Source organism: Marmota marmota, unplaced genomic scaffold, assembly GCF_001458135.2.
Source record: "Marmota marmota marmota unplaced genomic scaffold, marMar, whole genome shotgun sequence".
Taxonomy (NCBI): Eukaryota; Metazoa; Chordata; class Mammalia; order Rodentia; family Sciuridae; genus Marmota; species Marmota marmota.
In genome coordinates, this window is record NW_026000037.1 from 41,118,529 (window position 1) to 41,144,867 (window position 26,339).

Consider the following 26,339-nt stretch of genomic DNA (forward strand, 5'->3'; position numbering starts at 1 on the left):
CCTCCTCCTCCTCCCCCGCCCCCACCTCCTCCTCTCCCTGGTCCTGCAGCAGAGACTGTGCCAGCTCCTCCTCTGCCACCACCCCCTCCTCCCTCTGCACCCCCGCTGCCTGGAACATCTTCACCCACAGTGGTTTTCAACTCAGGATTAGCAGGTAAGAGCACATAATTAAAACCAGGGTATTCATGTAAGAAGTGCTCATTTGCCCACCTCCAGAGAGTTAAAGCCTTTCTTTCGAAGATAGGTCTTTTGCAATGACATGGACCTTCTCTTAGTAAAAGAACATTTCTGGTAGTGTAGCTGAAATTAGTCATACATGGGCAGCATTGGCCTTTGTGTGGCCTTTATCACACTCTTCCTTAGCAGGAGGTTCTGATCTCTCACCTCATCTTCCCACCTTCAACTGAAAGAAGAGAGACAACTTGCCTTCATAAGGACCAGTGCATTTTTGCGAGTTCAGCAAACACTTCTTAAACACTTGTAGTGGTTAAAGCAAAGAGTTTAAGTGTTTCTGGTTCTTTTTCATTTTTAAGAAATTTGAAATGTCATATATAAAATAAATGGAAAAATGCCTTTATGTGTAATTGCCTGACACAGGCTTCCACGCATGTCTTCTGAGCATTTAAGGAGATCAGAATTTGCAGAAGCAGATTAAACTTCAAGGGGAAGTGCTGCCAACAACAGTGCCTTGAAAGGCTTCTTCATAATAACTCTTGCTGTCCTGCTAACTAGGAGATGGAGTGTAACACCTGGCTCACCAGAAATAACCAGGGGCTGGCCAGTGAGAGGAGGGCATTACTTTAATTATTTGATATAAGTTTTTATTTTTGACTCTTGGAAATGAATTTCTGTTCTGTCTATAATGCTACAAGCAGTCTCCCAGACATTCAGGACTGCTCTGAGGTTGCCATCCTTTGTTGTTGGGTAACTGTTTCCTCATTCACTCTAGTCTAGTTTATGAATTCTCCTATTTGCTGTGAACAACTGCTCTATCAGCCTCCACTTCTGAGGCTGCAGTAGTTTTCAGAGACTTTTGCCTGAGGTCTGAAAGATAGTCTTGGCTATAAAGATGTCCTATTCTCTATCCCTTCAAGGGTGCCATCAGCAGCTTTACCAGCCAGTTAGTAGGGCTAATTGGCTCTAGTGACTGGAGCCCTTGTAGACACCTGAAAGCTGCTCTTACCACATTCGTTCTACCTCAGATCCATGGTGTTACTTCCATCTAGACTTCTATTAAACTGCCTAGCACACAAACAAATTGCCATTTAGAGTAATGTTCATAGTATATTGGTGGTTTATTTCTACCCTTCAAGTTCCTCCCATCTACCACTTTCTTCTAGACCTTTTATTGCTTCTGAAGAGAAAAGTTGGAGGAATGTCTTCGTGGAACTGTTGGATTGTGGAATGTAAATAAACAAACCTCATAACAAGCCTTGGGAATCCATTCCATCACCAGGCTGTTCTCAGTGATCAAGTGTGGAAACCCCTAATTGTCCCGTGCACCTGGGCTCCCTGATTAGTTTTCCTTATAGTCCCTGAGGAGCACTCACTGTGTGATGTGTCTGCCGTGATGTTTCATTTGGAACTGCTTCTTTCTCCCTGGCAAAAGCTAATGTGTGATTCAGCATCCACTTCCATTCACCTGAGCCCTAACACAGAATTCAGATCTGCCTTGGCAGGTGATAGCCAGAGGCTAAAGTGTGTAGGTCTGGGGCTTCCTTCTGAAGAAGCATGTCCTGCCTGGTTATTGTTATTTTTTTTTAAATTTCCTTCCCCTCCCCCCGCCCCGGGTACTTTGCACCACTTCATTTTAAAAATTAGTTTGTTCTTTTGATTACTTCAAGTTTAAGGTGTAGATCTCTGTGCTCAGCTGAAAACCAGATGCTGCCTTCAGGTTTACCACAGTTGGAAGTTGTCCCATTGTATCTTATGCCCTTTAGAAGACTATAAGTGAGATTGAAGTAATTCCTTTTTAGTTCCATACCATTGTTCAGTGATTATAAGAGACATTCTGTCTTACAAGATGTAAGGATTACAAGATCTTATGAGTCTTTGATAGCTTGAGATTGGGCATTTTCTGCAAAGCCTTTAATCTCTTTACTATTCATTTTTAGTTTGGTTTTCGGTAGTGATTAAAGCCAGTCTTGTGAGATGTTTTATCAGTGTGTTCAGTAGCTCTGTCTCTGGAACCAAGAGGCCAGACAAATTCAGAGTGTCCCAAGAGAACTAGTGACAGAGCTGAGCTGATATGCCCAGGGCTCCCATGAAGTCAGAGACCTGTGATGTCATTGAACCTCTAGATCCACAAGTGACAGAATCTCTTTATCTCTTAAATGCATACTATATTCTTGGTTGTCACAACATGGGACCAGGAGGAAGTTCACATAGTTTATCTCTAGAGTTTTCTTTCTTTTATAAAGAAGATATTAGTATTGTGAAATAGGCATTTAAAGTATAAGGCTTACTTCCTCAAGACTATGATGGAACAATCTTGCTCCCTTTCCTGGGGTAGGTCACCTGTGATGGACTGCTGGGCAGCCTGTGACCTTTGTTGTCTTTGGAAAGATGTGCTTAGATCCTCTCAATGAGCAGTTGGACCTTGGATGTTTATTTTTTATTAAATTGTTCAAATCCTATGAAATACCTAACATAGTTCAGTATGGCTGTTTGGGACCACTACAATGAAATAAACATTTTCTTTCCCTCCTCTTAAAATGACTAAAAAAAGAAAAAACACAAAACAAAATAATACATCTTCAAGGCAGTCCTGAATGGAAATGAATTTTTGGCTCCACGCTGCCTTGTGAAGTGTGTCCAAGAAGCATGAAATTCTATGCTAAGAGTGTGTGAACCACTGAGCCACTTGACTCTAACCATATCTAATTTTTTTTTTTTTTTTATTTTCTCTATTCTCTCTGCTTCCACAAAAGATGGGCCAATCAAGCTTTTCTGTAGGTTGCTCCTCACCGAGTGTGTTGAGTATCTGCCATGTGTTCCTGTTGGTCGCACTGTGCCTTGACATCTTTCCACTCCATCTTACTTTGACCCATTGCATTTTGACATTGCATCTGCGGGAAGTCTGGGTGTTGGCTGACTGTTACTCCAGGTCTGCCCACACATTTCAGTTGAACCTGTAGAAGACATGATTGTCCTGTAGGCAGGAATCCTGGATTCATATGCCACATTTCTTTTCCTCCAAGAAAAGGAATGTTCTTTTCTTTTTGTTTAATTGTCATAGTTGGGTCCAATACAGACTCTAAAAGGATTTTAGATTTATTCTAAGGAAACATGGAGAATAAGTAGAAGCTACTGGGTGCCCCTTTCCAGTGCCCTCTCACTCGTCCCATGGCTCACTTGGTGGAACATCCATCCATTCAGAGCCACTTTCTTTGGTCTGTACCCTAGGGATGCAGTGTATATCATGGTCACCTGTGTACCCTCCTGCTCTTCCCCAACTCCATCCCCAAAGTCAGAAAACTTGCCCCAGAGCTTTCTTGCCTGTGTTCTGATCTTGGGCATGTTCTTTATCTGGCTAAAGAGTCACAAGAAGGGAGACTGCAAATAGAATAACAGGTAGTGAATGGCCTAAGCCTGTAGTATCTGTGGAGGAAAGGTAGAAAGCAATGGCACCAGCCTGTCACCTCCCTTTGAAAGGAGTCCCTACTGCTCCTCCCCACATCTCCCCCCACCCCCCAGTGGTCTCCTTCTGCCCACATTGCTAAAGTGGCGGCCTAGAGTAGGGTATGTTCCTTTGTCCCACAGAGGATCCAGTTTTCATGGGTAGTGTGGACACAAGTGAAGTGTAAGGAGGACTCTGACACACCTAGGGGTGAGGGTGCCATGTTTGGTGGAAAGTCCTGGTTGGCAGAAGCTGTGTCTCTGTGTTCTTGCATGCTTCTGTGTGCATTTATCAGATGAATTCCTGCTCTTCCTATGGCCTTCATAACTCTGGAGGAATGAGAGGCACTATCAATCTCCCTTTTTCAGTAAACATCAACTGAGGCAGACAGGTAGACATCCAGTAAACACTTGGGTGTGTTTGGCTTTTTTTCTGCATTGAGGTGCAAGTTCTCCTTCCCTCCCTTGCTAATAATGGCAAAGAGTGAAACTCACAAATAGTTCCTTGGGCTACAGAGTGGTGCACAGAATGTATATAAGTAGTATAGGAAGACTTCCTTATGATGTAGAATTAAAATAGCATTTTGAATGGATTACTTTTTTTTTTTTTTAAGCTCATTCCTTAAAGTGAGTAGAGTTGGCACTTCCCTTAGGTCCCTGAAAGAGAATCCCATCCTCTCAACTAAGAGACTTCATTGATGACACCTAGTAAAATATAGCTGACTCCTAGTGAGAACTTGCTTATTAAAAAGAGGGAGAAGGTGCTGTGGCCATCTGTGAGCAGCAACACAATTTTGTGTTTTCTAAGTACCCCTTCTGTCTTCTTAGACATTTTCTGATTTAGGCCATTCATGGTCCCTTATCTTTTGGAAATAACTCAGCAGCCAGTATAATCTATTACTGAAGTCACCCGTAGGAATGTATCCCCCTGGCTGAAAGTTAGCTTTCTTGGTGTGTCATGTTCCTGGTGGTTTAGACAGTCTCTGATCATCCTTTAAGGTTTATTTATAAATATGTATTCTAGAAGTAAGAATTTAGGATGTCAGAACTCGACAGGATTTGTCCTCTCTGCTGTCTAATAACAATAATAATTTTTGCTTTCTCTAGCATTTTGTCTTAAGATTGTCCTAATACCATAACTATAAAGGAGCAATCCAGTTTACTGAATAAAAATAAACAAAACCCCAAATCTTGGTCCTAAAGACAGCTTTTAAGACATTCAACCAAATGAGTTATTGAATGGCTCTGGCCAAGGCTATATGTAATCTTTTCCACATTTAAAAACATGTGGACTGGGAAAGGTGGCACATACACATAATACCAGTTATTCGAGAAACTGAGGAAGGAAAAAAATCACAAATTTGAGGCCAGTCCAGAAAATGTAGCAGGAATCTTATCTCAAAATAATAAAGTAATAATAATTTTTTTAAAAGGCTGTTGTTGCAGCTTAATGGTGGAGCTCTTGCCTGTATCGCACAAGGCTCTGGGTTCGTAACAAGAAACAAAATTTTTGGGTGCCTCTTGCTAACCTTCCTCCAGTGTTAAAGTGTCATCTGTAGAGACTGTTGTCTAATCATTTCTGAGGATTACGGAGTCTTGGATCTTAATTTCATTCTCTTTGACATCTTTAGCTGTGAAAATTAAGAAACCAATCAAGACAAAGTTCAGAATGCCGGTGTTTAACTGGGTTGCTCTGAAGCCCAATCAGATCAATGGCACAGTCTTCAATGAAATTGATGATGAGCGAATTCTGGAGGTATTTTTTCTCATTGGTTAGAAGCTAGAGGGGTGCTCTCCGTAGAACAAAGCTAAAATGGGTGCTCTGTTTATCTGCAGGTTTTGCTACTAAAGTATGTTGTTTTTTGTCTTAAGATTGTCCTAATACCATAATTATAAAAGAGCAATTGTACAAAAGAAGCAGATACTTTAGTACTATCAAAGAATAGCATTGGATACTATTTTATAAAGCAGTTCTAATACTAGATTTATAAAATTAAGTTAAAATGCAATAAAAATGCAGTGAGTAGTTTTGAGTAGTTTCAGTATATGCCACAAAATTTGTATGTCACTGTCCCATCTATTAATTTATAAAAGGGCAAAAACATCCTTTATTGAACTAGATAGATTAAGGACTCAATTCTCACACTTACTGCCTGGTTTGATGACTAGTTTTAGTCTGTGACAGCTGTCTATGCTAGCTCATTATTTAAAGCAATTGAATCGGCTCGTCGGAATTAGTAGTGTACTTTGGACATCACTTTTATCTCTGTGTTAGAAGTTGCTCTCTAAAAAAACCAGAAAAATAGAGATAATATTTTAGTTAGCTTTTTTGCTCTTATGACTAAACCGATCTGACCAGAACAATTTTAGGAGGAAAGGTTTATTTTAGGGCTCACGGTTTCAGAGGTCCTAGTCCATAGAAGGCTGACTCCATTCCTCGGGGTTCCAGGTGAGACTGAACATCATTGCAGGAGAGTGTAGCAGAGGGAAGCAGCTCACATGATGATCAGGAAGCAGAGAGAGAAGTCTCAACCGGCCAGATACAAATATATATACCCAAAGCCATGGCCCAATTCCCACCTCCTCTAGCCACACCCCACCACTTCAGTTACCACTCAATTAATCCCTATCAGGGGATTAAATCATTGATTGGGTTAAGACTCCTACAACCCAATCATTTCTCCTCTGAACCTTCTGCATTGTCTCACACGTGAGCTTCTGGGGGATACCTCATATCCAAAACATAACAGGTAGCCATGGCCAAGGACAAGTAATTAATAAGAAAATAAGGTCTTTGCTTAACTAATTGTCTAAATGGTGGTTGAATGAATTAATTTTTAAGTATAATCCAGTTTTCCAATGTTATCCTTCTGTATCCCAGGATTTAAATGTAGATGAATTTGAGGAAATATTCAAGACAAAGGCACAAGGTCCTGCCATTGATCTTTCTTCAAGCAAGCAGAAGATAACACAGAAGGGATCAAACAAAGTGACATTACTAGAAGCAAATAGGGCCAAAAACCTTGCCATAACTTTAAGGAAAGCTGGAAAGACTGCCGATGAGATATGTAAAGCAATTCATGTGTAAGTTTGGAGCATTCTGGAAAATTATATCTTAGTAAGTTTAGAATAAAAATGAAAATAAGATAGTTATGAATTAGTAGAGACAGAGATATTTCAGTAGTGGAGCAAGAACTAAGACAATGGAGCCATTTTTGATGTCCACACTTAGAAGATTCTGCTTATTACATGTCCTACTGCAGAGCTGAGTAAGATGCCAACACTCGAGAGGTGGACCAGAAGTTCCCTGAGGAAATGCTGTGTTTGAAGGAGTAATTAATTGTTTTAGAAGAATAACATCTGGATTGTGGCATCATTTATCGTCTTGGTCTGCTCTCTTATATAGGCCTACAGCAGTGCTTACATAAAAGGAAAGTTGGGCTGAGTGTTGCAGATGTTAAGAGGAGGGAGAAATGTCAGTTTTCTCTGGAGTATCTGGATTTTATCCATATTTGTTGAATATAAATTTGATGGCATTTGTGGAATGATGTAGTTCAATGCCAGATGCAAATATGATACAGATGCATATTTTAATTCCTAACAATAGGAATGTGAATTCTGTTGCTCTTAGTATTTTCAGGACATTTTTTGTTTGTTTGTTTGTTTTTAATTTTGAGCTGTATAAAAGGCATTGATTTTGTTTATTTCTCTACTGGAAGAATCTTTCTACTCTTCTTGTGGCTGTGTAAGGATATTATTAAATGTTTTAGGAAATAATTCTTCACAAATTGGTACTGTATACATTTTGATTAGAAACTATTATAGGAGCACATGATCCTAATAGATCATTTGCTCTGATTTTATGTTTTTGCCAGAGTGCCTTTAACAGTCTGTTTTGATTTGAAACCTGTTATGTAGTCTGTGTCTTTTTTTTTATTAGTTCATTTTAATTATACAGAATAATGTGTTTATTGTGACATATTTGTACATGTAAATAGTAAGTTTTTCTTGATATACCTTGTTTGTCACAAATGATTTAAATGTAATTATGTTGCTGAACAATGAATGTCCAGAATTAGGCTTGGTGGCACACACCTGTAATCCCAGCTACTCAGAAAGCTGAGACAGAAGGATTGCAAGTTCAAAGCCAGTTGTGGAAATTTAACAATTTCCTACTGCTGTAGGTCTATATAAGAGAGCAGACTAAGACAATAAATGATGCCACAATCCAGATGTTTTTATTTTTATCAACATAAAAAGGACTGGGGATACAGCTTTGTGTTAGATGTACATGGCCTGGATTCAGTCCCTAGTACTGAGAAAGGAAAAACAAAACAAAAAGCCAAGAAAAGATTGTCTATGAAATAAAATATTTCATTTGCTCAAATTGAGCATATATATACAAAGATGTGGCATTCCTTCAAGGAATACATGTCCTTCAAGGTGTATATTCTGGTCCTCAGAAGATCATGGTCAGTTCCATACATAGTTGTCCCTCAGTACCTATGGAGGATAGGTTCCAGGACTCCTGTGGACACCAAAAACATCCATATAGTATAGACATTTGTATGCACGTTTTTGCACCAAAGAAAAGTGTAACCCTAGACCATTGGCTTAGTTTGAATATTTTATGGAACTCACCAGATGTTCTGTAAATATATGTATAGTGTTAACCTCTTTAATTTGTGGTACTTCTCTATGTTGAAAAACCATGTCCTTGAACCACTTAACCATGCTTTGGTCTTGATTCTACCTTCTTCTATTGTCATTTGCTCTTGACTTCCTGAGGCTTAGAGCCACTCCAGGGTTCTAAGCAAACAGCTCTAAAATCTGAGGATGGCAGCTATGACACAGTGCAGATTTTCAGAAAGGACCATTAGGGTACCCGATGCCTAGGAGCCAGTGCCAAGGTAGGGATCACAGTGCAACTTTGGGCGTCTGAGGCTTACTGAGTTGGTAGTGGATGAGCTGGACTGGATAGAGGTATAGAGGAAAGAGTAGGTTTTTTCTCTCTAACATTGACCTGTCCATGTTCTTTTCAGATTTGACTTGAAAACACTGCCTGTAGACTTTGTAGAGTGTTTGATGAGGTTCTTGCCAACTGAGAATGAGGTAAAAGTGCTTCGGCTCTATGAACGGGAAAGGAAGCCCCTGGAGAACTTGTCGGATGAAGACCGTTTCATGATGCAGTTCAGTAAGATCGAGAGGCTCCTACAGAAGATGACCATCATGGCCTTCATTGGGAACTTTGCTGAAAGCATTCAGATGTTGACTCCTGTGAGTAGGCTAGTTTGGAGGGCAAAGAGAGTGTTTGTTTTTTTCTTTTCCTTTTTTTTTTTAAGCATCTCTTCTGCAATTGCACTCAATGTAACAGACTCTAAAGAACTTACTAGATTGATATTTTATTTTTGCCATCTTTTTTACATATGTATGCAAAGTACATTGAAAAATGGTGAAGTTCCATCTTCTATGTTGCTGTTCTCCCAAGTCAGTGCCATTTTCTGTGTCTGTAGATGTCTTCTGAATTTTAGAAGACACTGCAGAGGAAAAGGAAAATGATTTTCTCAAACTTGGTTGCCTCCTTAAGATAATAGTCCTTTGGCTGTGTTGGCGTTTCTTTAAAAAAAAAAAAAATCCCGTATCTTTAGTGAGCAGGCTTATAAGCTTTTATCAGAGCATTACATTTGCCATAGGAGTTTTCTTCCTTTGTAACAGTAGTCTGTGGTGATGTGCAAATAATAGCCAGTTCTTTCTCATTCCCTGCGTTAATCTGGTTGAGACATGAATGTCATAAACTTCAGTTTGGGGAAAAAAAAATTAACTTCAATTTGTTCCCAGTTTCTAAGTAAACTTTTGTTAGTTAGCACTTATAGTAGCAGGTCTGTTCAAAACTGTTAGGAGAACTTCTGGAAAGTATTATATAACCCCTATCTCCCATTCTTGGGCAGCTTCATTGATTTAAAAGCAAAAATTGTATATGATTAAAGATGGCAGGCAGGGAATTAAGTTTTGCCAGAAGAGGCTGTTGACTCCTGTTAACCAGTCTTATTGGTTGTAGACTGGTTACAAAGTTGGTGATTAAACAGTGTCTATATTATTACTATGAATAGTTTTAGAAAAGAGCTTGCATGTGATGATATGGTTACCTAGGATCTAGCTGGACAACTTAATTTGTTATGCTTAGGAAAAATAGAATCTAATCATTAAGACTTCAAGGTCAAAATGCAGGCCTGTTTTTTTTTTTTTTTTCCTATGCTAGTTTTTAGTTTCCAATTAATTTCCCATTTTTAACATGTCTTTTCTCTCCCACTTCCTTCCTTTGATTGGAATCTAGCAACTGCATGCAATTATAGCAGCATCTGTCTCTATAAAGTCATCCCAAAAACTCAAGAAAATTCTGGAGGCAAGTGAAGTTTTCTTGTATACATCTTTAGAGAGCTGACTGGTCAGCTTCCTTCTGGGGCCTGAGAAGCTGTCATGATTGGCTTCGATTTTCTTTTTCTTTTGCAGATCATCCTGGCCCTTGGAAATTATATGAATAGCAGTAAACGAGGAGCAGTTTACGGATTTAAACTTCAGAGTTTAGATTTGGTGAGTAAACTGGAAGAAATGTGAGGGCTGTGTGAAGGACAGACAGCTGGCAGAGATTGTCCAGGAGCAGGGGGTCTGCTGTTGGGAGTGGGTGGGAGGATTTGATGAATATTCTCTGCTAATGTGAGGGTCTGTTGGTATAGATTTTCTGGAACACCATTTGGCAAGAAGGACTTAAAACCTTAGAAATACATATACTCTTTTACTCAGTATTTCCATTTCTAGGAATCTTCCCTCAGGAGTCTGGATTATGAATGCTGTATTTTATTTTTAATTGCAAATAGTTAGCAATAAATAAAGTGTCCAGTATTGTGGGTAATGACTAAATGCTGGAAAAATAGTATAATAAACTATTCTCCAGCTGTGAGAATCCTTGTGAAGAATTTTCAGAGAAAAAAGATAATTTTGTGTATAGGAAACAAAGCAGAGTATAAATTGAGGTACAGTTTAATTCCAGCTACGTAAATACATAATATAAAAGACTGAATGAAAATGGATTAAAATATTAACAGAGATTGGATGGAATTAGGAAATGTTTTACAACTTTTTAAATCTTTCTATTTTCTAGAAACAAAAAAATTTTTTTTTTGTCCTTCATCTGTGAAGATGATCTCCTTCTTTCAGTCACATGATTTATATGAATAGTATTAGAGAACATTCTCCCTGGAACCTTGTCCAGGCTGTGCAGGCCTATGTAGCTTCCATGTGACAAGGGAGGGCAATGGGCAGACTCCATGGCTGGCAGAGATGTGGTTATCTGACTGGAAGCGTCCAATCACAATCCTGGCCTTCAGAAGACCATGGTTAGCATCACATAGAGTTGTCCCTCAATATCTGTGGAGAATTTTTTCTAGGACTCCTGTGGTTACCATAATCCCTAGATAGTTGAGTCCTTTCTATATAATGTGGTAGGATTTGCACATAATCTTAGAATGTCCCCCACTATACTCTAAATTACCTCTAGATAATTTATAATACATAACCATGAAAATGCTCTGTAAATAGTTATTATATTGTATTGTCTAAGGAATGACAACAAGAAAAATAGATATAGTGGCCTGGCTTTCTCTGTCTTAGGCCACCAGAAGCTAGGGAGTAAGAGAGGAACTGAGCAGAGTATCAAGGTTGCAGCATCAAAGCCCTTGTACACCTGCACTGGCCCTACCTGCCACTCAACTGAAATCCTCTCACTTTTAAGCCAGGAGAGGAGGGATAGTAGATGCTGGGTGGGGGATTCATGGATATTGGGTAAAACCCTAATGTTGAATAGGTACCCTGGTGAGGATGTCTTCAAGTCATTTAAATACCAGTGGCGTGGTTCAATAAAGAATACATTGAATCTTGAATGTCCTCTGGGAATAATTTTTTCCAGCCTGTTGGGCAACTGTGCTCAGTTACTTTCTCTGGATGGGAAGTTACCTGGTGGGTGGCCCTCCCACCATCCTTGCTCTTGCACCTAACCCATACCCCCTTTTGTTTTCAGCTCTTAGACACAAAGTCAACAGACCGAAAGCAAACGCTGTTGCACTATATATCGAATGTTGTAAAAGAAAAATATCACCAAGTGTCTCTATTCTATAATGAGCTTCATTATGTGGAAAAAGCTGCTGCAGGTACTAATTTCAGCTGTCAATGTTACTCTTAGGTATTGAATGCCTTTAATTATGGAGGAACCATTCCTAAATAGACACTTCAGGACCCATTTAAAAAGGCAGGGCTAAGAAGTCAGAAGCTCTGAGCTGCCAAACACTCTGGGGATGGTGCTACTCACTCCCCAGAGCCATTGTGAAATGTGACCTTTCTCAGCATCCTGTCAGTAAAGATCCAGGTCTTGGAGGCCTGTGTACCTTCCCTTGTGCATGTCTTGCTTATTTTGTTCTTTTGTTATTGTATAAGAGTGAGAATCTGAGAATCTGCCCCCCCACCAAAAAAAAAAAAAAAAAAACCCAAACCAAAAACAAACCAATAAAACCCTACTTTTAATTTATTTCAAGCCACTCCACTTGATCAGATGTGGCACTTTTAAACCTTTTGCCTTTGCCTGAACACTAAATTAGCAGTACTTTCTAGTTGCTCCTTTGTTATGGGTTAACATTTTCTTATTTCAATCACATGGATAGAAAGTGATAGCAACAGACTGGAACCTGTCTTTCTATTCCTTATATAGTATATTATGAGGAATATAATATACCATATTATATTAGTATGATGTTCTCTCAAGAGAGTATGTCATGTCATCTCAAAAGAGTATCATGTTTGAAAAAAGAGTGATATGCAAGTTGACCTTGGAATTAATTACTGATGGCAGTTTTCAACTTGTCATCTTCAACCTTCCTGAGGTCTACTCCAAAAAGTTTCCTACACTCAAACTATTAGGGCAAGGCCTTTTATGATGCCCCTAGACAGGCTAAATGGCTTTCATTTCTGTGAGCATTCTGTACTACCCTCTTGTTCAAGATTTATCAAATTTTATAACAGTTTGTATGTCCATTGCAACCTCAAGTTCTTAGGGGTGTAATCAGGCTTCATTGATCTTTATAATTCAGTCAGCCCCTGGCAGATTGGATGGTGGGAATAAATAAATGGGCAAATGTTGAATGAAATGGTACATGGCTGCCAGGATAGATGCTTCAGAAGCCCTAGTGGAAGCTGAGAGGCAGATGGAAATGATTTTTTGATTATGAAGAACAGGCTGGGACAGATCCATCAAGGCAGGTAGCAGAATTTATATTCTGCTGGAGAGGTTTCCCTTCTTTCAAGTTTTCCTTTGTCTAAATTTGGGTTCTTAAACATCTTAATTCCAATTAAGAAAAAAGTTAAGTAACAAATTCCTACCTACTAATTATTAGCGTACTTTTTTAGCCCCAACAGTGTCATTCGGAAAAAAAAAAAAAAAAAAGAAAGAAAGAAAACCAGTGGTTAAACTGTCCTGTTTGTTCTCTGGTGCCCAGGTGGGCTGACACACATTCTTTATATCTTCCTTTATATCTTCATCCTTCATTTATCCAGTACACACTTGAGGACCTTTTGTATATTTGGTGCTGTCAGCAGTATTAGGTACTCAAAGACAAACCAGTGTGAGTCTAGTGTGAGGGAAACAGCCTGCATTATGTATTCATCTATGTGCAGAGCAGAGTCAGGCAATGGGGAAACCAGAGGTGGGACCAACCTCCATGGGGAAGCTGACTTAGGAGGTTCCAGGAGTGTGTCCACTCTGGACAGTAGCTTTATTGCAGATGGAAAAATTAAAGCTAAAACTTTCTGAAGCAAGAATGGATTCTTTAATAAAAACAAACAAATAAAAACTGTCCAAGGTTGCTTTGGGTCCTAGTGATCAGTTAACTGACCTTCAAGACAAAATGCTGCCCCCTTCTGGAGAACTATAGAAATGCAAAAGAGATAGAGAAGAAAAGATGTTTGGGCCTGTCCCAGACAAGGATCTCTAAGCCTTCAGGCCAACCAGTAGGCTGTTTCCTAGGAGAGAAATGGAGTAGTTATTTTGGAGTCCATGGTTGCTACCTGAGCTCCTTCTCTGCCATCTAGTAGCTGTGTGACTCAGGGTCTACCACAGATCTTTTTTTGCTGCTTTCTTATTGGCAAAATGGGCCTATGTTGCAACTGAATCAGTGCATGGAAGGAATTTATTATAGTACTCGATAGTGCTTTCTCAATTATTCATATTAAAGGATCTTTGTGCAAAAAACTGGGAACTAGATCCAAGGGCCCCAGTAAGATCCCTGAGATCCCTACTGAGAACTTGGTTGAGCAGGCGGACATGCAGTGGTTTTGACCCTCCTGGTGGAGGTTCATTGAAACCTTGCTTTCTCTGTTAGTCTCCCTGGAGAATGTTCTGCTAGATGTGAAGGAGCTGCAGAGGGGCATGGAGTTGACCAAGAGGGAGTACACCATGCACGACCACAACACACTACTGAAGGAGTTCATTTTCCACAATGAGGCGAAGCTGAAGAAGCTGCAGGATGATGCCAAGATTGCACAGGTAGTCCAAGTGCTGGACCCCCTGGGGCCACTTGTGGCACTGGTCCTGGGTTCAGGGAGAAATGCTCCATTTCTCTGCCTGCAGAGGGTAGATTTCTTATGTAGCTAATAATTATTAGAGGGGTATCTTTCCCAGGTTATTCCTGACATATCCTTGCCCTACTCATTGTGCTTGTCTAATTTGGGGTCTTCACCTTCTTATGTAAAGCCCCCTTCCCCTTTCTCTCCTAGATTCCATCCAGCACAGGTTCTGTATCTGGTTCAAGCAATGTGTGTGTGAACATGAGCTATGCTCTGCTAAGCAGTGTCCCTGGTGTATCAGGTTTCTGTAGATCTTCACCTCAAAATGTGAGACCACATGGGTGGCAGTGAAATCTAGGCAATCCTACAAAACATAGTGAGCTGCACATCATCAAAGGGGAAGCGAAGTGCTAGGGGAACTTGGAAAGCTGTGACAGTGGAATGGCCTCCAGTTTGTAACTGTCTTGCATTGCAGAAGAGTTCAAACAGAGGTGGCGTGTCCCCAGTGTGGGGCTGGGTAGGAGTGCTGAAGCGGGCCTGAGTCAGACTTCCAAGATCCCTCTGACCTTACTGTTTTTAAGGGGTTCTGACTTTATATGTTTTTAAGCCCTTCCTTCTGTGTGTGGGGGAGTGGGGTGTAGAAGTGTCTGCATGTCTCAGAGATGAGTCCTACATCCTGCTGCTACACAGTTCTGGTTGTCTTCGACTAACTGTCAGAGGAGACATGGAGGCTGGGAGAACAGTGGGAGTGAGGGAGCCAGCAGGGGCAATGAGCTGTGGAGCTGTGGCTGCAGCTGCTGCTTTCTTCAGTTTCTTTTACCTCAAAGCACCTAGTTCAAATGTTGGAACTAACAAGATTCAAGAGAAATCTGCTTCTTCATAGGACGCCTTTGATGACGTGGTGAAGTATTTTGGAGAAAACCCCAAGACAACACCACCATCCGTCTTCTTTCCCGTCTTCGTCCGGTTTGTGAAAGCCTATAAGGTAAACAGGAGGAGGGTGTCCTATAAGCCCTCCTCATCATTCTTTCTTACCCAGGTGCCCTCTTTCAGACGGGTGTGAGTCCCAGCTGCCTTCTAGAGGTCTCCTGCTTCCTTTGGGTACCAGATCTGGGTGGTCAGTGTAGAAATGGCTCTGGTAGCAGATCTGGGTGGTCAGTGTAGAGATGGCTCTACAGTCCTGTGGAGGCCGATAGCTCTAGGCCCCTCAGTCCACAGTGATTCAGTTCTCCTTCGAGTCAGGCCTAGTCCTCAGCAAGCAGAAGCTGTTGGGTGCTGGGGTAGGTGAGATGCTCCAAGACCATTGCTGGCAATTGAGCCCAGATGCCAAGAGGGTGGGTTCCAACAGGTCTGTGGGGCTCTGGCTCAGAAGCCTTTTGAGCAGGGAGAGGATCATCGGAATAAACTGCTGAATGACATGAATATCAGCTACTGATTTTAAGGGCATTTGATTGCTGGATAGTGAAACCCAGAATCAGTGAATTGTCTTGTGAAGTGCAGATCTTCTCCTTCCATTTGCTACAATTTCTGACTCTAAGGATTCTGGAAGATTGACTTTTATCATTTTCATTGATGTGATTTTTTTTTTTTTTTTACTTGCCCAGCAAGCAGAAGATGAAAATGAACTGAGGAAAAAGCAGGAACAAGCTCTCATGGAAAAACTGCTGGAGCAAGAAGCTCTGATGGAGCAGCAGGACCCAAAGGTAGGAATCTCTGAGCTGGGCTCCAGGTGAGGCAAGTGGTAGAGGGGGGAACAAGCTGATTCACACAGGAGCCTGGTTGCTTCCTTCTGGGGTTTGGCGTGTGGAAATGTTCACTGATCACTTTGTTTAGCAACCATTGGAACGAGGGTTAGAGCATGCTTGGGTAGCATTGCCAAGTTTGTAGAGATCTGGATTTAAATCTTAGCTGGGTGTACAGAGAGGCCAAGCTAGGTAACCCAGAGACTGGAGGGCTTCATGGTGATACCCCAGATTGCAACCTCAATTGCTAGACCTTTGCTATAATTGGGAGGATGCCTGCATGCAGGGCAGAATCACAGGTAAAGGTCATAGAGGCCAGCAGCCTCTGCTTCAAAGCTGAAGACGTCTCCCCGTGAATTTTTCCAACTTCTTTGGCCGCAGAATCCCGCCTTCCCATGCTGCCTGGTGGGGCCTTGTGTATTCTGGATGACAGTTTCTGTGTTTTTCCCTAAAGCTTCCTGAGTTTTTCTGCATTGAACAGAATGGTGGGATGATATTATGTATTTTTGACTAAGGCTACTTATTAAAGTACATAAAACTCAGGTACATTTTATATTTTCTTAAACTCCAAATGGGTGCTGGCTCCCCTCATCTCTGCCCTTCTTCTTTCTTCTCAGTCTCCTTCTCATAAATCAAAGAGGCAGCAGCAGGAGTTAATTGCAGAGTTAAGACGACGACAAGTTAAAGATAACAGACATGTATATGAGGGAAAAGATGGTGCCATTGAAGACATCATCACAGGTAAAGGACACTTCCTCCCTGTGGCCCAGGAGATCCTGCTGGCCTCACCTAGACTGGGCCACAGGCCAATATGGCAGCTTTGTTTGACCAGGGTTGGCGAGTGCTTTAGTGGATGTTATTCAGATTCAGAATTATGCAGGGAGACTGCAAGCTCCAATTTGAAGTATACATATAGTAGCATATGTGCTCCCCACCACTGTACTTTCGGTAGTCCTCTTTCTAATGATTTTCCACTGTACTTTCAATAGTCCTCTTTCTAATGGTTTTCCACTGTTTTTGATTTGTCATCATGCTCCATTTTCCTCCTTGTGGCCAATCCTGCTAAACTGCTTGGATAATAAACACTGTGGATAAAATTCATTCAGCTCTATACTAACCACAGTCCATGCAGATTTTCCAGAATGCTCTTGAAAAGCCTCTTTTTTTTTTTTTAATTCAAAGTAGCTGAAGTCAATAGGAAATCAGGGACTCAGACTTTGGATGAAGCAACAGGCTTACAGAGACTGATCATTTTATCAGCTAGGAATTATCTTACTTTGCTTGGTTCTTGTCTGATTAAATTCTAGCTTAATGCTTGCTGCTTGAACCAATTCTCCTGAATTTCCATTCTTCTTTTTACTAGTCAGGATGATAAACTTGGGTAACTGTCTTTTGGAGGTAGTAGCAGGTAACCTTTCTTTCACGTCTCTTGTGCATGAATGCTATTATCAGCTTCAAAGATACTTTAAGCTTTCCATTATGATAAGGTTAAAAAATATGCTGAAGTATAGAGTACTTTGAGTGAGCCGGGTTTCCATGTACCCCTCACCCATTTCAACAATTACCAGTTGTGGCCATCTTGTTGTATATATGCTGTAACCACTGTGCCCCCCACCCACCCTCATACAAACTTTGGAAATTTTGGAGGCAAGACTATAATTTCATTTACAAATATTTCAGTATGTATCATTAAAAGATAAGTACTCTTAAAAAAACAAAAAAGTATACCCATAGTACCATTATCATATACCCTAAAGTAATAGTTCCTTAATATCAAATACACCGTCATTGTTCACATGTCCCCAGTTGTCCTAATTTTCAAAAAATATAATTCCTAGATTTTTATTTTTTATTGTATCTTAGTTAGTATTATAAATAGGAATCTCCAATTGCAAAAGCCATAAATTTTTTTCACCTGCTTAGACCCAGGGAAGTTAGATATATAGACAGATTGGATACATAAAAAAGGAAGTCAATAAAGATTCCCTTGCCCAAATTTAAGCAGTGTAAATCCTGAGTGGGTAGGTAAGTGGCCAATGCAAATGGTGTTTTCCACTCATGGCGCACACGCGTGCTTACTGTGTATGACCTAGGACACCGTGCAGAGCTTGCACGTGCCCCTCAGGTTGAGCCCCCATTGTCTGGCATTTGTCCTCACCTCCTCCACACTGGGGGAGGAACTCCACTCTTGAGAAGGACCAGGAATGAGCTCTCTGTCCTAGGTAAGCACTCTTGGTCTCTGTGCCGCAGTGACATTAACGTGTAGGTAGGGAGACATGCAACCTTGCACACTTAGACTTGGAGCCCAGTTGTCATCAGTATGTCCTCCGTCCTCCTGACACCTGACATTATACAATGAATGGAATGTGTATTTTTTATTTTCCTTACCTAAATCATTAACCTACAGAGCAGGTGAAAGAGCAGTTTTTATTCTCCTTAGTTTCCTTTTTCTGTCCCTCCCCAAGCCCCCAGATTAACTCTTCCAGACTTTCATAAGCTAACTGGGGTGTATATTGCCTTTGCCCTTTCCTGCACCCCGCTCCCAGGTGTGATTAACAGAGCACTAACCGTGTGCTAATGCAGTAGACCGCGCTCTCACTCTCTTCTGTTTGTGTTTGGCTCGTTTTCAATGCAGTGCTGAAGACTGTGCCCTTTACTGCTCGCACCGCCAAGCGTGGCTCTCGGTTTTTCTGCGAACCTGTTCTCACTGAGGAGTACCATTACTAAACTATTACTCTTTCTCACCTGATGTTCTTGAAAGGTTGCACAGGTTTTTTGACCTCTATGTCCCCCTGTGTGTGTCTGTTGGAGCCACCTCTGTGCCAGCATGGTACTGCTGTCTTCATCATGTTGTATTTTGTGTTGTTTCGCTGCATGGATTTGCCTTCCCGTCATTACTGCCCACTCACTGCCACTTTCAGTACACACACATGTCCATGTTGCCGTTACGGTCTGGATGGGTGACGATTAATAGAACTGCCTGCAGACATTTTCAGAAAACAGAACACTTCTTCAACTATCAGTAGATTGCTTATGCTATGTTGGGACTGATATCTTTGAACACAAAATGATAGTAACAGTAACTACTAAACCAAACATTTGAGCACTTACTGTGCACTAAAAGTTTCACATAATGATAGTAACACGAAATGTAGTAACAGTAACTACTAAACCAAACATTTGAGCACTTATGTGCACTAATAGTTTCACATATATAAAACTGGCCCCTTTTTGTACTTCGTTAACATGCTTTGATCATAAGATGACCCACTGCATGGAAGTGCTCAGAAATGACAAGGGCTTGAATGCTGCCTCATGATTTGCTGAAGAAACTGAACTGTGCTTGGCTATAAGTTGGGCCTTTCGTAGCTCTTACCAGGCCATGGTATGTGGAACTCATGCCATGAGCTTCACATTGTGAGCCCTTTCAACCCAGCAGCCTGTATGTGCTGATCTTGGTGATTCACAGCCTTACAACATCCCAACCCTGAGCATGTCATCTCTATTCAGTGTCATGCTCAAGTTCAGCAATCAGCAATTCGATGTTGGAGCAAAGCTGCAAGGTGGGAAGTGAAAACACAAGATTAAAAGCACTCCTCACCATCATATTTCTGCCTCTTCACTGGTGGCTCTATTCCATGTCAACCTGGGTGTTTCATCTGTGATGAAGCCATATATGGACCTGCCTCTTTGGTCAGGGTAGTGGTAGTATTAGTAGAAATACTATAGCAAATACTTTTCATCAGGCCAGGTGTGGTGGTGCACATCTGTAATCCCAACGTCTCTGGAGGCTGAGGCAGGAGGATAGCAAGTTTAAGGTGAGCCTCAGTAACTTAGTGAGATCCTGTCTCAAAAAATAAAAAGGGCTGGAGATATGGCTCAGTGGTAAAGCATCCCTGGGTTTAATCCCCAGTACCAAAAAAACAACCCCCCCAAAACAAAAACCCTAGTTTCAGTAAAGGCCATTTAGAATTAAAAAAAAAAAAAAAGGTCAAATTTTTCCAACAGGTGACTTTTTGGGCTTATTTTTTGATACTTAAAAAAGCAACAGACTTCTTTCCATGCCTAGAAAATAGACAAGAGTGCACTGTGTGAAAATAGCCATTACTTGACATGGAACCGGGTCAGTATTTATAACTATTTTATGAATTGTACTTGTTATGCATGTGTCTTTGTATCATTGCCTGCTCTGCAGTGTGCTTACCCATCAATGCTTACTAACCAGCTGGAAACTCATCTGCTTAGGCTATGTTTGCTGTCAGTTTTGCTGCTGGACTGTCTGTCTTTCTGGAGCCAATCTTCAAAGCAGCTTGGAACTGTGTGGTCAGAGAGCTGGGTGGGAAGCCACACTGATTGTCTCCCTGTTTTATCTAACACTACTTGTAGTAATGGCCTCCTGCTTTCTTATCCTTTGGCTAATATGCCCAGGAATGTTAGGCACTAAGTTGAGTTGCTTTCCATTTTCATCCCATTTTTACTTAACCATCATTTTGTGTTTTTGTTTTTTTTTCTGTTTAGCCTTAAAGAAGAATAATATCACTAAATTTCCAAATGTTCACTCGAGGGTAAGGATTTCTTCTAGCACACCGGTGGTGGAGGATACACAGAGCTGGCAAGCATCACTTTTTACTTAGCTTCCTCCTCTCTCTGTATGCACATCAGTGGTTTCAATTTGTGGCAAAGGGTAATACTGGTGAGAATCTGACCAGGGAGAAGTCTTTGTATCTCATATTCCAATGATGTGAGGCTGAGCCTCTCTGTTGGACTCTCCCCCAGCCTACTATGTGTGATGGCTTGGGCAAGGGTATTTGTTGGTCACTGTATTTGCTCTGGGTTCTAGGCTGTCCTTCCCTTATGCTATTCTTAGCCTTTGAGTTATTCACATAACTCCATTTTGTTCTGGAGGTCAACATCAGGTCCTGGCCAGGTAACATGATATACAGCCTTTGAAAGATTAGGATTTTTAACTAATTTCTCAGCAAACTCCAGAACCACAGAGCTGGATATCCTTGATCTAACATGGAATTCAGACCTTCTAATTTACCATCGTGAGCCAGGGTACAGGAGCTTCAGGGGATTAGAGCATGCATGCCTATTCTTTGGTTAAATTTAGAGGAATAGGGGAGGATCACAAATTCCAACAGTTTAGGAGCCAGGAAGGTAACAGGCCTGGTTAGAACTGTTGAATCTGAGAGGATGTCTCGGTCCCACTCAGCTTCAGTTTTGTACTATGTAGGAATTTGGACTCTGTATTGACTGATTTTCTTATATTTCAAGAGAAGCCAGAAGAAACCCTAGTTTATATATGTTAATTACTGATTTAGGGTCCAATAAATATATTTTGGAACAATGGTACATGCCTATGATCCTGGACTCAGGAGGCTGAGACTGAAGGATCTCAAGTTTGAGGCCAGCCTCAGCAACTTAATGAGGCCCTGTCTTAAAAGGACTGGAGGGAGATGTGGCTCAGTGGTCAAGCACCCTGGTTTAAATACCAGTATCCCCCAGGCTCCTGAAAAAAAAAAAAAAGTAGGGAAGGGGATTGAAGTGGGGCAAATATTCTGTGGGCCAATTGACTTGTAGGCTCCATTTTCAATTTACTGAGTAAGTGAAGGCATGAAAAAGGTTAAACTCTACAAATACAGAATTAAACCAATTTAACCTTTTTTCCTAGCTGAAGTCAACAATACTAAGTTCATAAAAGGAAAATACATACTAAAATTAAATAAGAGGAATAAGCCTGCTTTATTTATCCATTTATCTTGACTTCATCAAGAGGAGGCTAGGAGCTGACTCAGCTACCAGCCTTATTCCTGGAAGCATGCCTTCATACTAGGAGGACTTACATAAACTTCCTCTGTCCATTCCACTAGAGTGGTATCTTCTTGAACCAGTATGCAGTGATTTGATTCACTCAATACTTGCTTTCTTTTTAAATGTAAGGCTAATTGTTTTGCTCTAGCAACACAAACTGGAAAATGAAGAAGGGCCTAACAGCTTCTCCCTGCAAATAAAACACAAAAATACTGGGTGGCAGGAAAGAATATTGATGGAATGGAGTATTATTTTGAATTTAGATTTAATGGTTAGTTGAGCATTACATTTCTAATTCACAAAATAATAAACTCAGCTAGTCTAATGAAATACAAACAAGGCAACCTGTGTCTGCAAACTAAGGCCTTTGAGGTTCCTTCCTTCTTAAAATTTCAAGGATAAGATAGATAAAACAGTCTAATAAAATAGACTGTCCTGTCCTAACACTACTTGTAGTAATGGCCTCCTGTTCTCTTCTCCTGTTTAAAATTCATTAAAATTATTGTGCCATTCAGGCTTCCAGAAAAAAATACAAGCCACAACTGCTACCATTTGAAGAAACATTTCAAAGTAAGACTTCCGCTAGACTCTGGCCAGTGACAAAAATATCCCATGTTTTTTCTCTCGTGTCCCAGAATCCTACCAGTATTACATCTTATTTTGATTGTAAATATTTAAGGCAAATGTGTGTCTTTGGTTCAATGCTCAAAGAGTTTGTAAGGCCCATTAGCTGAGTCTTCTACACAAGCTGCTTTGATTGGCTGCCAACTGGCCTTTGTGTTGCTTAGATGCATATTAAAAGTTGCTTTTATTTCACTAGCACTCTCTTCTTTACAGATCTTAGAAACCAGCCATACCGAAGAGCCGATGCGGTGAGGAGAAGTGTTAGAAGGCGCTTTGATGATCAGAACTTGCGTTCTGTTAATGGTGCCGAAATAACGATGTGAACCCAAGACCTGCCTGCATGAATAGAGGGTGTGCGTGAATGAAACTGCCCATGTAAATTTCATGTGCTACTATTTAGCTGCAGCCTTGAACACAGATAAAATAATTCCTAAGGGCTCAGATTAGCAAATACATAGGAATTTTAAAATGATGGGTTCTCTTTTCAACCCTTGTTAACAAGTGCCTAAAAATGGAAGTACCTGCTCAGATTAATCAAAGCAATAGGATTTGATTTGATTAGGTATCTTTTTACACCGGTATGTTGTTCAGTTTTTTAACCAAAATGTAAATTTCATATTAAAATTCATTACTTGCCATTGTGTTTATGCCATGATGGCCCACCCTGGTTTCCTGATAAGTTGTAAATAACATGGATGCATCTGCTTGGGGCTTCCTTTGCTGAGATGTCTTTTAAGGAATTAATTTTGTGTTACAGCTACATCCATCAACTTTGAGTTTTTAAGGACTTGCAACATGGAAGAAGGAGTCACATAAAGTCCTTCTATCATAAGCCCCAATAAAGTGCAAACAAGATCCAACTATAGTGGCACAAGAAGTCACTCAACTCTGCCTCGTTTCACATTCTACCACTTCTGTGCTAGAATGCCATATACCCTGTGAGAGACGGTCACTGGTTTGAAATCCAAGATGAGGACATAAAATGTTGAATAAGACTTATTTGCAACACTGTGTTCTTAAGCTAGAGGCAGCTTTTTAAATTATGCAAATATATTTATTAAATAACGCTAAAATTAACATCTCAGTAATCAGTAGTAGGATTTCTGAGGATTTTTATGGGTCAATCCTGAGAATAGAAATTGGTGCCTTGCTCGTCAGGGAGAAGTTTACTAACTCTATCAATAAGCATTCAAGATTTTATCTGTTAGCAGAGTAAAGTTAGGAACCTGGCCTTATTCTCCTCTGACAATCGCAGGGCTTTTCTTTCCTTTTGTAAATTGTTCATGTATTTCCCAGTTATGAGGAATCAAAATTAAGTTATTGAAAAGTATTACCATTGGTATTAAATTTGAATAAGTAATGGGACTAAATGGTCAACTAAGTCATTGTTATTTCCTTCCTCTCACGCAAGGCACTTGTTCCATTCCAAAGTCAAAAACTGGACCGAAACAAAATTTGTATTTTTCCTAATATACATTCTGCTTCTGGCTTACCTTCTTGGCACATTACATCAGTATATTAATTGTAAAGTTTATTGTATAGTATTTAACCACTGATTTTATTTTATGTTGTGCTTATGTGAACCCCTTGGTGAAGATCCTTTTTCCTTGGATAATGTGTAGTTATATCTCTTTTTAAATGTACAGATATTTTGCTATAAAATTGGTGCAGTTTTTTATGGTTTTTACACTTCTCTTTAATTCCCACCTAAGATTCTGGGTAATATTGTAAATATTGTTTAAAAATGCATCAGCCTATGCTATACAATCTGAATGTTATTTTAACTTATAGTTCTTTTTTTAATATATATATTTAACTACAAGGACAATTTAGGGATCAGTTACCACATTTCACTTTAGTGTACCTATTTACAGATTAAACTGCCACCTGCTGGAGCATTTCCACATTTACTTTAAAAAGAACATGCCAAGATTTTGTCTTTGGGTTAAGTCAACTTTAATTTTGATGAAAATAGCAAATTGACCATGACATGTAAGACCAATAGTTGGACCTGCCACAATGCAGCTATTTCCCAAAGCTCAAAGCTGACATGCATATTAAAAAATAATTGTCTATTAATGTACAAATAGACAATAATGTTGGCATGTTCTTTTCTGTGTCTATTAATGGGCCTGCATCTTAGCAATGTTAGAAATGTTTTACAAAAGCAATTCATGTTACTTTTCTGGTCTTTCCATGCCACGCAAGCAAATAAAACTATTTACACTACTATTCTGTAAAAATATGTTGTAGTCTTTCAGTAGTAAATTTTAGGGGGAGGGTAGCAGTTTTACCTCTATTTGAACTCAGAATCCAAAGATGACTGGCAATTAGGAAAACTTCTTCATTATATGAACTCTGATGGGATCTCTCTGTATTGCCCAGGCTGGTTCTCAAAACTCCTGGCTTGAGATTCTCTTCACACAGCCTCATTGGTAGCTCAGACTGTAGGCATGCATTGAGATGCCTGGCTTGCTTTATGAACTCTTGGGCCACCTGCTATGTAGAATGTAGGAACAAAACAGCTTTTGGTATTGAGAGATGTATCTCTATACAACTTATGGATTCTGGAGAGAGAACATTCTCCTTTGGTAAAGACACCACCCTCCAAATTTAATCAGGGTATTGTAAAAATAAATACAAATAGGTTATGTGTAGACTATATAGAGGTAAGCACCTGCCAACCACAATAGGCCCAACGCACATGCATACTGGTATTTGTAACACGTCATCAGAAAATTGTAATGCTTATACATTTTATGGAAGCAAGAAATATTTTAGAAGATATTCCAAGTGGCTTAAAATAAACTTAGAGGAATATAATTAGTTGCTTAAGGAATTGCTGTTACAATCAATAATTCTCTCACACTGCCATTTGTACTTTTAGATTTACTACACTTGGCTATTTATAGATCATATGCAATAATCTTATTTCATCCCCTCATCAAGCCTGAGAAGTATTAACACTGTCATATACAAAGGAAACCAACTAAGAAAAATTGCTTTGCCCAGGGTCATAAATCTAGTAGGTAGACGAACCTGTACAAGCATTGGTTCCCAATTCAGTGAACTTCACCCTAACTAGTTATACAATGTAGGTGAGATTCTTATAAAAGGGAGGAAGAGCTGAATCCTGAAATAAGAATCTCTACTTTGCTTTATACCAGGACAAATGTCTAATGGTAAAAGATTTTGAAGAGAGACACTGGGTTTGATCCTTAGCACCACATTTAAAAAAAAAAAAAAAAGATATTGTGTTAATCTACAACTAAATTTTTTTTAAAAATTTGAAGTATTTATTTAGTATCCCACAAATTCAGAAAGTTTTCAAAAATAAGACAGATATTATTTGTTTTGAGGGTGTGGGGAGTGAGTACTGGAGATTGAAACCAGGACCTTGCACGTGTGAGCAAGTACTCTACCACTGAGCTATACCTTCACCAAAGTGTTTAGAAATGTTTACCCATGACTCAGAACGATGTACCGTTGTCCTCCCTATTTCCCATGCTCCGCCATAAACTTCACTGCAATGTCCAGTGACCCTCCTGACACAATTTGCCAGGCACAGAATGGGTCATCACTGACTCTGCTTTGGGGTGTTCAACGTACTGGGTTTTTCTCTGTATAATATCTAATTTTACACTGGAAAATGTAATATTTTTTAAATATCTTTTTAATTCACATGCCTAGTAACTTTAATATTTGATAAAACTCTTCTGGTAGCCCTAATATACTGTTTTCTAGTATTTATTATCAGAAATGTCTACAAAGATGAATTTATCGGTACAGTACATACAGAAGAATTGTTTTCCATTTCTATAAATAAACATCCACCTATTCCCAAGAAAAAAACTGGACACAAGAAACGCATGAAGGTCTTTTTTTTTTTTTTTTAAAGGGGTATTTTAAACATATTACACTGAGAAAACAGGA

General features: G+C 39.9%; 1 protein-coding gene across 8 annotated transcripts in view; it reads left to right on the forward strand.

Annotated features, from left to right (window-relative positions):
* The window catches only part of Fmnl2 (formin like 2), a 284,823-nt gene extending 260,174 nt beyond the window's left edge, over positions 1-24,649 (forward strand). The window contains exons 15-28 of one of the 8 annotated variants that reach the window (XM_048812271.1): positions 1-154; positions 2,931-2,951; positions 5,250-5,374; positions 6,500-6,702; positions 8,661-8,895; positions 9,953-10,021; positions 10,129-10,209; positions 11,693-11,822; positions 14,043-14,206; positions 15,110-15,211; positions 15,831-15,929; positions 16,586-16,709; positions 20,487-20,533; positions 22,620-24,649. The exon at positions 1-154 is cut by the window's left edge and continues 62 nt beyond it. In XM_048812271.1, coding sequence (XP_048668228.1) covers positions 1-154; positions 2,931-2,951; positions 5,250-5,374; positions 6,500-6,702; positions 8,661-8,895; positions 9,953-10,021; positions 10,129-10,209; positions 11,693-11,822; positions 14,043-14,206; positions 15,110-15,211; positions 15,831-15,929; positions 16,586-16,709; positions 20,487-20,533; positions 22,620-22,658 — 1,593 coding nt within the window. In that variant the 3' untranslated portion in view covers positions 22,659-24,649. Of the gene's footprint in view, positions 155-2,930; positions 2,952-5,249; positions 5,375-6,499; positions 6,703-8,660; positions 8,896-9,952; positions 10,022-10,128; positions 10,210-11,692; positions 11,823-14,042; positions 14,207-15,109; positions 15,212-15,830; positions 15,930-16,585; positions 16,710-18,603; positions 18,730-20,486; positions 20,581-22,619 lie in introns of all 8 variants that reach the window. The other 7 variants (XM_048812268.1, XM_048812269.1, XM_048812267.1 and 4 more) reach the window with 7 other exon arrangements.
* Positions 24,650-26,339: the final 1,690 nt, after the last annotated feature.